This window comes from Salvia splendens, chromosome 21 (genome assembly GCF_004379255.2).
Source record: "Salvia splendens isolate huo1 chromosome 21, SspV2, whole genome shotgun sequence".
Lineage (NCBI taxonomy): Eukaryota > Viridiplantae > Streptophyta > Magnoliopsida > Lamiales > Lamiaceae > Salvia > Salvia splendens.
The window spans coordinates 23,425,978-23,439,484 of NC_056052.1; the positions used below are offsets into that span (position 1 = coordinate 23,425,978).

Below are 13,507 nucleotides of genomic sequence, written 5' to 3' on the forward strand. Positions count from 1 at the left end.
TCTATAAATACCCCCTTCTATCCTCACTTACATTCACCTTATTCTTGTGTTAACAAGAGTTTCTCTCTTTTATCTCCCAATTCTCTCTCTTTGTCTCCCATTTCTCATTTGTGCTATTGTGCTAATATTTGAATTATTCAAGTGCTACTCTTATATTACGCATTGTTATACTTATACACTTATACTTGTTCTGTAGTTCTATTTCTATAAGTTGTCTTTCTCAATAGCTAAAACAAAAAATATATATATTATTCCATATTTCTACTATATAATTTGTTACTATCAAGATGTCTTCATCTCGAGAAGGTCGTGTTGATAAGGGAAAGGGAAATTCCAAGAGGCCAAGTCGAAAATCCGTTTTGATGAGATTTCTCAAAGGAACATGGATGTGTGGCAGGTTAATAATTATTATCTACTAATATTATTAATTATGAATTACATTACATTATTGTTCATAATTCTATTTGATATTTACAATACAAATATTATTTGGTAGATTCGAGAAGAGCAAGATATGGCCAATGTTATTACTCTCTCTCGCTCTCAATCCCAAGGCGGACGTGGATATGGTGGTGGCGGTGATGCTTATGTTGGTACCGGTAGTGGTGCTCCCGGTCCCGGTGCCTATTCTCAACAAATTCCAACCCCTGTGAATCTTGATGACGACGATGATGATGATGATGATGATGAAGAGGAGGAGGAGGAGGAGGAAGAGGTTCAAGAAATGCCACCCCCACCACCACCAAGAAGTCGTCGTGGTCGTCGTCGTGGTCGTGGACACACTCCTCAACCTCCTAAACCAATTGAAAGGTCTTTAACCTCTAACATCATGGTGAAACATTTCAAGAAGGTACGAGATAGTACCGATCCAGACACTTATAATGTGTATTGCAACTATTGCGAAAACGTATACACATTCCGAAAGGGTGGAGGATATAGTACATTTACCCGTCACATGGAGAAAGCGCATCCGGTCGAGTTTGGTATCGCTCCAACCCAAACTCAACTCAACTTTCAACATGGAGTCGGGACCGAGAGTGGGACGGGTTCATCCCAAACATCAGGTATGTGTAGCAATACTCTTTTAAAATATGATCACAAAAATGCTTCTAATGTGATGTCTAGATTCGACGTGATGAAACATTTTCCGTTCAATGCTTTTGATAACGATGCGTTTGAGTTGAGTATGTGACAAGTTTATAATGCCGCTGCAAGAAAATTGAGTCGAACTTCTATGACTCGAGCTGTTGTTAGACAATGCATGGAAAAGAAGGCGCAATTAGGTACGTTTATTGTTAACTTGGGTCATAAAGTTTCGATTTGCTCTGATGTGTGGACTGATTGTTTTTGCAAAAATTCATATATGGGCATCACTGTGCATTTCGTTGATCAGAGTTGGACTTTAAACAAACGTTTGATTCCATTTCGGGAATTTCCCGCCCCACACACTGCACAAGCAATTGCTCAGTTGATCATTCTAGTTTTGAATGAATTTCAATTGATCAATAAAATTTTTTCCGTTGGTTTTAATAATGCAAGCGCTAACACTGCTAGTATAGATGAACTCATCAGTGCATGTTCTCCTGTTATTGATGAAAAATATTTTCATGTGCGATGTATTGCCCATATTTTGAATTTGTGTGTTCAAGATGCGATCGATTTGTGGCAAAAGTATGTTGATCCTATTAGAACTGCTGTTAAGTTGATTCATAACAAAGCTCCTATTGGTAGAGCTTGGAAGAAATATTGTCATAGCAAGCAGTGCAGGTACACCAATTTTCGTTTGGATGTTTCAACTCGTTGGAACTCGACGTACGATATGTTGGAGTCGACCTTGAACCACATTGAATATTTATGTGATTTTTTTAGAACTTGCCCGCATGTTCCTTCTGATTTGCTTTTGATACCCTCTTGTTGTGACCACAACATGAATTTGTTTCGATTATTCAAAGCTTTCAAAAATGCCACTGTTGAGTTATCCGGTGTTTATTATCCTACTTCTGTGAGCGTTTTGGAGCATTGCATGTATGTGGCAATTGGTTTTAAGACATGTGTGAAAAATACTCAATTCATAGAGTTGAAGGCTATTTTGTTTTATATGGTTGAAAAATGGTTAAAATATTTTGCGCGTATTCCAAATGTGTTTTTGATTACAAAATGCTTGGATCAAAAGTGGAAGTTGCATGGTGTTCATAAAATTTCAGACATGTACTATGGTTGTTTGCACGATTTGAATTTTTCTCAACTTCGCGAAATTGGCTTGACAAGAGGAAAATGCTTCGAACTAAGTCTTCCGAATGTTGATGAAATCAAACTAAGGTTAAATAGTGCATTTCGTGCTCTCTACGCGGAATATGAAATGCTGTATAATACCACTCACCAGGTACGTGCTCCTCCTAGTCCTTCTACATTTGATTTTGGTGGCGGGAACTATAGCAATGTCATGATTGATCCATACGTAGTATCACAATTGTAAGATCTATACGGTGCCACAACCAATAGGACTAGAGCTACTAGTGAGTTAGATATATATTTGGAATCGCGCTCAATTTTTCAAGATGCAGGTCCTCCTACTCAACAAATTGACGTCCTTAATTGGTGGGGAACACATGACAAAGAGTTTCCGATACTCTTGATAATGGCTAAGGAGATTTTCGCTGTTCTCGCTTCCACCGTCGCCGTTGAGCAAGCTTTTAGTGTCCGCGGTTGTGTCTTAGACGACAAAAGAAGCAATCTCTCCGCCAAAAAATGGAAGCCACTATGTTACTTGATGATTGGGCAAAGGCGGACATGAGAGTACAAGAGCCGGATTTCAACTTTTGTGTAGAGAGTGATGGTGAAGACTTTTCCACCGATGGCGATGACGAGGTCGGAAGCGAGGGCGCTCAACAATATCAATGACGGTGGGGAGGGGGGGTGAATGGCGAGCACGACCGACCAAAAAGGTAAGCAAGGTAAGAGAACTACGTGAACTTTAATTTCTCAATAAAATTATGGATACGTAGGCAACTCAACTTAAATTTGAAAAGTTTAACTTTGAAAGTTTAAGTTGAGCTCAAGCCCTTTTCAATTTTTTCCTTTCCCCCATTTCATGTTTTTTTATTTATATTCCGGCGACACTTGTAAATTATATTACATTGTTGTATGTTGTCTATGTATTGTAAATTGTAATGTATCGTTGTCCGTTACAATTCAAATTCAATAAAATTGATATGATTTTCACCTTATTCGTCTTATTTCAATTTAAATTATCCATTGTCTTGTTCCAATTTATTGTATAAGTCCAAATTTCAAATTACATAGCAAAAAAAAAACGAACTGCGAAAACCTCTGATTTTCGAACCGGAACCTTGAAAACCATCCGAAAACCGGCGGTTCGGAACCGGAACCGGAACCGTGAAATAGCCTCATGGTTCGGTTCCGGTTTCGCCTTTCTAAAAACCGGAACCGGTTCGGAACCACAGGTTTACGAACCGTGGGCATCTCTAATGGGTTGTATTTAACCCCCATTAATTACGGTCTCACGGTTCGGTTCCGGTTCCGCCTTTCTAAAAACCGGAACCGATTCGGAATCTCCGATTTACGAACCGTGGGCATCTCTAATGGGTTGTATTTAACCCCCATTAATTACGTTTAGGCTTAAATTAATGTATTAATATACTCATATACAAGGATAACTATAAATTACCAAAGGTCTATGATTTATTCAATTATGATTATTACTACTGTTAAAAAGCATTTGGTTTATAGTTGAAATTAGTAGCAAAATAAAATAAAGTGAATAAGTTGAAAAATAAAAAGAGTAATAAAAGAGAAAACCTTCGTTTTCTTTACTCCCTCTTTGGAACCCTAGCACCGCTTATGTTTATTCTGCGTGTGTCTTCCAACAGCCATCCTCTCTCTCTCCCGAATCTCGCAGCCAGGTGATGCCTTTACTTTTTCCTTTGCCAACTCTTTCACGCATACGCATCTGTATAATATCGTCCGATCAACTGAATTGAATTAGGCTTAAATTTCTCTTGATTTTGATTTGAATAGAGAGAGATGTCGGATCAGAAACTGACGCGTATCGCTATTGTGAGCTCCGACAAGTGCAAGCCTAAGAAATGTCGCCAGGAGTGCAAAAAGAGTTGCCCTGTTGTCAAAACAGGCAAAACCCCCTAATTCCTGGATACTATCTTCTTCGGCATAATTATATGTCACTGGTTCTATTTGTTTCAGATTAATTTGTTAATTTGTGATCTGAATTGGTATTTATGGCATATGGTGAATTTTCAAGCGGTGGGTGCTAATTGCATTTGAGAATTTGGCATCTGAAGTATTAATTGGTCATAAGATGATAACCCTAAACCCTAAGTGATGTACTTTTTGCGTTCTTATCTGAGAGGTAGGCGTGAATTGGGGCTTCTTATTATAAGAACTTGTTGCACTCAGTTCAATCAATCACGTTGTGCAAATTTGGATGAAGTACGGCTGTGAATAATAATGCTTGATTACGGCATGACTTACCATTGAACCAATTTGCACCATTCTGCATTAATAATATCAGCAACGAATGAATCTCTTGTTCCCACTTGTAGAGTCAAATGCTAAAACATTATATTTAGCCTTTCATGAATCCTGTTTGCCAAACTTAGCTACATTCTATATTGATTTACTCATAATCCTATCATATTGATTTTTAATTTATTTTGTGTTTTGGGATTTTGTTAATTTTTGTATATGCTGCTGTGTTCATCCAGGTAAACTTTGCATAGAAGTGACTCCTGCATCCAAGATAGCTTTCATCTCAGAGGAGTTGTGTATTGGATGTGGTATTTGTGTGAAGGTTCGTCAAGCAGGATAGAAATGAATTACTGTACAAGTTTATTTGTTGAATTGGATGTAGAGTTGTCCCCTTAATTGTTCTGCATGCTCTTCCAGAAATGCCCATTTGAAGCAATTCAGATTATTAATCTACCAAAAGACTTGGACAAGGATACAACCCATCGTTATGGGCCTAACACCTTTAAATTGCATAGGTTGGTTCAAGAGCAGTTTCATAAGCAACTTGCTTGTTTCTGTTGCTTTCAAACTTTGTGAACATTTTTGCAGATTACCTGTACCGAGACCTGGGCAAGTTCTAGGCCTTGTGGGAACTAATGGCATTGGAAAATCTACTGCGCTTAAAGTTTTGGCTGGGAAGTTGAAACCTAACTTGGGACGCTTTAATGTAACTTTCTCTAGCAATTCAACTACCTTTGAATTTTCCTTTGGATATCAACATGTTCCTTGACATTTTTATCTCCCACTCTATATTTTTTGCAGAATCCTCCTGACTGGCAGGAAATATTGACTTATTTTAGAGGATCTGAGCTGCAAAATTACTTCACCCGAATTCTTGAAGATAATTTAAAGGTGTTAGCTTTGATTAAAGATGTTGCTAGGATGCTTTAATAGTTTCGGCTTCTTAATTCGTATTCGTTCTTGCAATTCATATACTTAGTGTTCAATGTTAAGATATATATACATTGACCAGGGTTCTTCTGAGTGTTGGAGGTTTTTTTAGGTTTATATAGATAGATTTGGTCTAGAGGGAAGCACTTTGCTATCATAAACTTGTATATGAAATTATATATTGACCTACCATTGTTTCCCTAGCTTATCTTAAATATATTAACCCTTATTCTTCATTTATTGACATAATAATGGTGGTGGGATTTTATTTTCCTCAAGTAACTAAGGTAGCAGGTAATTTTTTAATCATAAACTTGTATATGAGATCATATATATCGACCTACTGTTGTATCCTTAGCGTATGTTAAGTATTAAATTTTTAATCTTCATTTTTTTTTGTCAACAATTGTTATCTTCAATGTCTCTAGTTTATTGATCTGTCTCATCTCATCTCTCTGTGATGCATTTATTCTCAGGCAATCATCAAGCCCCAGTACGTCGATCACATCCCTAAAGCTGTTCAAGGCAATGTTGGACAAGTTCTTTCTCAGAAAGATGAGAGAGATATGAAACAGGAACTTGCTGCTGACCTTGAGTTGGTTCAGGTTATGGACCGTAATGTGGGAGATTTATCTGGTGGAGAGCTTCAGAGGTTTGCCATAGCTGTTGTTGCTGTGCAGAATGCAGAAATTTATATGTTTGATGAGCCATCAAGTTATCTTGATGTTAAGCAAAGACTCAAAGCTGCCCAAGTTGTCAGATCCCTGCTTCGACCTAATAGGTCAGTGATATTCATTTTTTCTGTTAATTGCCCAAGTGTGAAATTTATACATGGTTATGACTTGTCTTCTTTGTTTTCAGCTATGTGATTGTGGTAGAGCATGATCTTAGTGTGCTTGATTATTTGTCGGACTTCATATGCTGTCTTTATGGGAGACCTGGTGTATATGGGGTGGTTACTCTTCCATTCTCTGTTAGAGAAGGAATTAATATTTTCCTAGCTGGATTTGTGCCAACTGAAAATCTTAGGTTTAGAGATGAATCTCTTACATTTAAGGTAATTCCTATTTTATTGCTTCTACACTTAAGGGCAACTCAGATGCCAATTTCCATAAAATGTACTTCTCCTTGTAGGTTGCAGAGACTCCACAAGAAAGTGCTGAGGAAATTGAAACATATGCAAGATACAAGTATCCAACCATGACTAAGACTCAGGGAAACTTCAGGCTCAAGGTTGTGGAGGGTGAATTCACTGATTCACAAATTATTGTGATGCTTGGAGAAAATGGAACAGGAAAGACCACCTTCATACGGATGCTGGTACATTTCTTGTATAGTTTTTCACTTAAAAAAACATGTTAATTTTGTTTGTATATGCTGAAACTGTTGTCCTCCCAAATGTTAGGCTGGCCTTCTGAAACCTGATTCTGTAGAAGGATCTGATGTGGAAATTCCCGAGTTCAATGTCTCTTACAAGCCACAGAAAATCAGTCCTAAATTTCAGAATACTGTGAGAATGCTGTTGCATTCAAAAATTCGTGATTCATACATGCATCCACAGTTTGTATCAGACGTGATGAAGCCTCTATTGATTGAACAATTGATGGATCAAGAGGTTGTGAATCTTTCTGGTGGAGAATTACAGAGAGTTGCCCTCACTCTTTGTCTTGGAAAGGTGAGTTCCCTTAATATGATTGTCATCCATATTCTTGTTATGTATTACTCGAGACCTAAATTTGTTCATTATCATCATTTTATATGTTCTGTTTTTTTTGTGGCGGCTTCAGTTTCAACTTTGGAATTTTACTTTTACTCGTGATTATTTTCCCGAACTGGGGAGTTCATTGTGCATATGTTGCTATGTTGGATGAATAAATTTGCATCTCCCCTTGTGGTTGGTGCTTTTTATCTCATAGCAATGATTTCTTGAAAAGGATTTGGACTGTTGCTTAATGAATTTTACCACACGAATGTATTCAATTACGATAAGAGAGAAATCAATAATGCTAAAATGGTAATGCACATTCATAATTTGTTGGTTTTCCCTTTGAATGTTCGATGTATCCTTTTTTGGTCTTTTGCTTTTCATTTATACATCTTTGTTTTGGTGTGTGGCTGCAGCCAGCCGATATATATTTGATAGATGAACCAAGTGCATATCTCGACTCAGAGCAGCGTATTGTTGCTTCAAAAGTCATAAAGAGATTTATACTCCATGCGAAGAAGACTGCATTTGTTGTGGAGCATGATTTCATCATGGCAACATACCTTGCTGATAGGGTGATTGTGTATGAAGGAAAGCCATCCATTGATTGTGTTGCCAATTCACCTCAATCACTTTTGACTGGAATGAACCTGTTCTTATCTGTAAGCCACATCTATTTTTTCAATTTTTCTTCCATAATGGTTAACCGTACATCTGCATTAACCATTTTTTTATATGTAGCACCTGGATATCACGTTCAGAAGAGACCCCACGAATTTCCGGCCTAGAATCAATAAACAGGAGTCGACTAAGGATCGGGAGCAGAAGGCCGCTGGATCTTATTATTATTTGGATGACTAACTTGCAGCCATATGCTCCCCGGTTACCACATTTCCGAGCACCTGTATGTCAACAGAATGTTGTGGTTCTCAAAGCTGACGATGAGTATGGTGCATCTTGTGGTTCTCAAAGTTGATGAGGTCGGAGGTTGTTTTTGCAGTGACGTGATCGAATGCTTATTGGACAATGGTGCTGGCTGGGTCCCCAGCTAGTTTTTTTTTTGTTCAAAAGTTTCAGATTATGAGAGAGTTGTAACTGAGTATTTGCCTTCTGTTTTTTTGGTTTTAAGCACACATCGACCAATATATCTGTACCCTATTTACTCATTTTTGGTTTATGGACGACAATTATTGTTTTCAAGTTACTCTTCAATAAGAATGACACCAGTTAGTTTCTTGATCTGTTTATCATGTATCCCACCCCCCTGCAGTGTTGCCTTCCTAGCGTCTTGATGAAACTGATGAGTCTCACGGAGCCTCCCTGACTTCCCGAGCATATCCACCACGCACACATGGTGCCTGACTGCTGGTGCCGATAACAAAGCAACAACAATGGTGATGCCAACTCTCTCATTACTTTCTTACCAAAATATGCAAGTTGATTGTTAGGATTCACACGCAAGGCTCACACACACTAGAGTATATCACACACACACTCAGTGCCGATAACAAAGCAACAACAATGGTGATGCCAACTCTCTCATTACTTTCTTACCAAAATATGCAAGTTGATTGTTAGGATTCACACAGGCTCACACACACTAGAGTATATCTCACACACACACACACACAAGGCTCACACACACTAGAGTATATCACACACACACTCAGCAATATGAAATACTCAACACACTTTATGCAGAAATACACACTAACACTTTAGTATTGAAAGTAGGCGATTTCTTGGAGAAATTGGAATCTCTTTATTGAATGAATACACTCTAACTACATACAATCGAGTTTGAGCTATTTAAAGCTCTTACAACTGAGTAGCAACTGCTACTAACTGATTATCAATCAGAATCAAGAAAACAAGAAAGTTAACTGTTACATTTAACAAACTAATTGCTATTCCAACGGCTAGTTTCTCTAGGCTTCTTTTCTTCATCAGCCTCTAACTTTACTTCTTTCTTCCTTTCTTGTAACTGAATGAGCACTCCCTTTTCTTACAATTCTCCACCTGAGAGCTCACTTCAGTTCTTACAACAAACATTGATCAATTTCTTGCAATGATCAAACTTATCTCTACTTAGAGATTTAGTTAGCATATCTGCCAGATTGTGCAAGGTGTTAATCTTAATCACCTTCACCCTTCCCCTTTCAATCTCATCTCTAATAAAATGTAGTCTAATGTCTATGTGCTTGCTCCTCTCATGGAAAAACTGATGTTTAGCCAAGCACATAGCTGAGTTACTGTCACAATGAACCACCATATCCTTTTGGTCAAAACCAAAATCAGAGATCACCCCTTGGATCAAAAAACTCTTCTGTACAGCTGCAGTGTGAGCTATATATTCAGGTTCTGTTGTTGAAAGAGCAACAACACTTTGTAGACCTGACTTCCAGCTAATCACAGTTCCAAACATGGTAAACAAATAGCCTGTTTGGGACTTCCTGTTGTCCAGGTTTGCAGCATAGTCTGCATCACAATAACCCTGCACAACCTGATCAGATTCACCTTTCCAGCCAGTGAAAACCAACCCCCAATCACTGGTGTGTCTCATGTATCTCAGAATCCACCTGAGAGCATTCCAATGCTCCTTCCCCGGGTCAGCCATGTATCTGCTAGTTACTGAGATAACATGTGCAAGATCTGGTCTTGTACAGATCATAGTATACATAACACTTCCAACCACACTAGCATAAGGGATAAACTCCATCTCCTCATCCTCTTGCTTAGTTTTAGGAGCCTGCTCCTTAGATAGCCTAAAGCTTTGGGACAATGGAGTTGATGCAGACTTGGCATTCTCCATCTTGAATTTCTGCAAAACTTTTTCAATACAATTAGTTTGCAGCATCCATAGCTTCTTGCAGCCTCTGTCTCTCTGAATATTTATACCTAGGATCTTCCTTGCTTCTCCTAGATCCTTCATTTCAAAGCTAGACTTCAAATCTTCCTTAACTTAGACTTCAAATCTTCCTTAACTTTCTGAATTTCTGCCATAGAAGGCCATGCAAGTAGCATATCATCCACATAGAGTAATAGGTAGGCAATAGGAGTCTTACCTTCCTTCTTTTTGTAAATGCAATCATCAAACTCTGACTTGGTGAAGCCAATCCTCTTCATCTGTGCATCAAACTTAAGCCCATAAAGACTCTTACGTAACAGGCATACCTTGCTTTCTTCTCCAATCTTCACATAGCCCTCTGGCTGTTCCATGAAGATAGTCTCTTCTAGGTCTCCATTTAGGAAAGCAGTCTTCACATCAAGCTGTTGTAGTTCCCAATTTAGCTGGTTCACCACTGCCAACAAGATCCTAATTGAAGTGTGCTTAACAACTGGAGCAAACACTTCATTAAAATCAATTCCTTCTTGCTGTGTAAAACCCCTAGCCACCAGCCTTGCCTTGAATCTGAATATGTCCTTGTCAGTGGTCTCAATCTTCTTTTTAAACAACCACTTACAACTTACCAGCCTCATTTCCTTACCATCTGTAATCAGCTTGGATTTGTCCACCAAAATCGAGGTTTTATTCTTGAGTAAAGACTCTATTTCTTCATTCATTGCTTCTATCCATCTTTCTCTGTCTTTACTTCTCATGGCCTCTTTGTAGATGAGAGGATCTGCAGTATCAATACTCTCAGCAGCACAAAGTGCATAGTATAGACCACATCAGAAAATTTCTCTAGAGGCTTTGCTTTTCTCCTCCCCCTATCTCTTGCAATTTGGTATTCTCTGGTAGAATCTGATGTAGGCTCATCATTCTTCCTGCCCTGAGCTGGAGCCTCATCTTTCTCTGGATCAGACTCACTTCCTGAGTCAGTAGCTCCACATGCTCCTAGGCCAAGTCCCATAGGCTCCACTCTAAAGAAATCACTCTCAGCTTCACTAGAGTCCAGCCCTTCTTTCAAGTAGGGCATCTGATCCTCCAAGAACACCACATCCCTGCTCACCACCACCTTCTGCTTGCCAGGCTCAACACACCAGAGCCTATACCCCTTAACTCCATCTGATATCCCAGCAATATACATTTCAGAGCCTTAGCTTCAAGCTTGCTTTGCCTAGCATGAGCATAGGCTGCACACCCAAACACCTTGTACTTTGAGTAGTTACTATGAGCTCCATGCCACATGTAATCAGGAGTCTCAGATTTAAGGGCACTAGATGGACATTTATTGATGAGATAGGCTGCTGTATACACAGCTTCACCCCAAAATCTGCTGCTCAGACCAGAACCGAGTAGTAAGCACCTTACCCTCTCTAGGATAGTCCTATTCATCCTCTCCACAACTCCATTTTGCTGAGGATTACCAGGAACAGTCCTGTGCCTTTTCATACCCTTCTCTTTGCAAAACATATCAAATTCAGCAGATAAGAATTCTAAGCCATTGTCAGTTCTCAAGCATTTAACACTCCTTCCCTTCTCTAGTTCCACCTCCTTACACCATATCTTGAACTTTGTGAGTGTTTCTGACTTTTCTTTAAGGATATACACCCACATCTTTCTAGTATAGTTATCAATGATAGCTAGATAATACTTTCCTCCACCAATTGAACACACAGGTGAAGGCCCCCAAAGATCACTGTGTATATAGTCTAAAGGAGCAGTAGAAGAGTGAATACCTGTACGATAGAATGCCTTCTTTGCTTTTCCAAGTATACACTGCTCACAGGGGTCCATCTTGTTGAAATCTCTAGAGATTAGGCCTTTCTTGATGAGTTCTTTCATGCTTCCTTCTGCTGGATGTCCCAGCCTCTTGTGCCATAGCATTAGGGAGTCCTCTGACACTGCATTGCTCTCCCCATTTACAGCCTTGACATTTAGATAGTAGAGAATATGCTCTCTTTCTGCCTCCATCATCACTGCATCCCCAGATTTCACAAGCAACTTTCCTTGACTCATCAGTATAGTGAATCCCTTCTGCTCTAACATTCCCAATGAGATGAGGTTCCTCTTCACTTCAGGAATATACCTCACTCCAGTCAGGATCTTTATAGAGCCATCTTGTAGGCTTAGCTTTACCTTCCCTATCCCTCTTATCTGACAGACATGGTTGTTACCCAGCACCACAGTACCTGATGCTTCTTGAAGGTCATGAAACCAGCTTCTATTGGGGCACATATGGAAGCTGCACCCCGAGTCCATAATCCACCTGTGACTGACCCCATTGTCAATGATATTCATGAGTTGTGCTGGGGGATCAGTACTCTCCACACAATCAGAAGTGTTGTGGCCCTCAATAGCTAGCTTTCTCTTCCATGCATGGCAATCCTTCTTCAAATGCCCGAGTTTCTTGCACCAATAACATGCTCTGGTTTCTTTCTGAGCACCAGAGCTTGAGGGTTTTGAGCTCTCAAATTTCTTCTTAAAATTCTGCTTCTTGAACTTCTTAACATTCAAGGCCTCTGCAGCTTGAACACTGGAGCCTGCAGAGCCTCTACTGGTAGTCTTATGGAGTTCTTTGGCCATCAAGGCTGAGTAGACTTCTGCATAGGTAATAGGCTTATCTCTTCCATAGATAATTGCATCACTCAGTTGGTCATAAGAGCTAGGCAAGGCATTCAATGTGAGAATAGCCTTGTCTTCATCTGAAACCTTAACATCCACTGAGCCCAGATCATCAATGATCTTGTTGAATTCTTCTAACTGCTCTATGATAGATTTCTCTCCAGAAAAACTATAGGCATAAAGCCTCTTCTTGAGATAGAGCCGGTTAGCCAAAGATTTGGCCAAGTAAACTTCATCCAACTTGTCCAAGATCTCCACTGCAGTCTTGGCCTCTTGAACATCCCTCAAGACTTTGTTTCCAAAGTACAAAATCACTGCGGAGTGTGCCTTGAGCTGCATCTCCTCCATCTTTGTCTGTGCTTTATCATCAAGCATTGGAGCCTTTCCCTTCTCATCAGGTTTTGAAAGGATTGCAGCCAAGCCTTGTTGTATTAAAACCGCCTTCATCTTCATCTTCCACAGGCCATAATCATTCTTGCCTGTGAATTTTTCTGCATCGAGCCTTGCTGCCATCTCTGAAACCGTTTGATCTTCTGCAAATCAGCTTCAATCTTCCAACAGACGGCGCCACTTGTTAGGATTCACACACAAGGCTCACACACACTAGAGTATATCACACACACACTTAGCAATATGAAATACTCACACACTTTATGCAGAAACACACACTAACACTTTAGTATGGATCGTGTAACTTCATTCAAAAACGAAACATTCAAAAACGAAACTCTTTTTGAATTATTATTTTGAATTCCATTTTTATGGAATACTATGTTTTCCATTTTTTCGTTCGATATTTAAAAATAAAGCCTCTTCCTTGTAGCTAGATCCAAATTTGGATTGAGATCCAATCCAAG

At 39.2% G+C, this 13,507-nt stretch overlaps 1 protein-coding gene across 1 annotated transcript; it reads left to right on the top strand.

Annotated features, from left to right (window-relative positions):
* The first annotated feature begins 3,790 nt into the window (after nt 1-3,790).
* On the top strand, nt 3,791-8,377 carry LOC121785161 (ABC transporter E family member 2). Its single transcript, XM_042183537.1, has 12 exons — nt 3,791-3,923; nt 4,039-4,150; nt 4,743-4,828; nt 4,924-5,021; nt 5,095-5,212; nt 5,308-5,397; nt 5,913-6,217; nt 6,298-6,493; nt 6,571-6,756; nt 6,842-7,111; nt 7,558-7,803; nt 7,883-8,377. The coding sequence occupies exons 2-12, from the start codon at nt 4,045-4,047 to the stop codon at nt 8,000-8,002; spliced, it is 1,821 nt and encodes a 606-aa protein (XP_042039471.1). The 5' UTR covers nt 3,791-3,923; nt 4,039-4,044; the 3' UTR covers nt 8,003-8,377.
* The last annotated feature ends 5,130 nt before the right edge of the window (nt 8,378-13,507 follow it).

Bases quoted from the DNA above. Each gene is read 5' to 3' on its own strand.
- LOC121785161 (XM_042183537.1), top strand. From the start codon at position 4,045: ATGTCGGATCAGAAACTGACGCGTATCGCTATTGTGAGCTCCGACAAG. The intron at 6,218-6,297 runs GTCAGTGATATT...CTTTGTTTTCAG, and splicing joins TCCCTGCTTCGACCTAATAG to CTATGTGATTGTGGTAGAGC. The intron at 6,494-6,570 runs GTAATTCCTATT...TTCTCCTTGTAG, and splicing joins ATGAATCTCTTACATTTAAG to GTTGCAGAGACTCCACAAGA.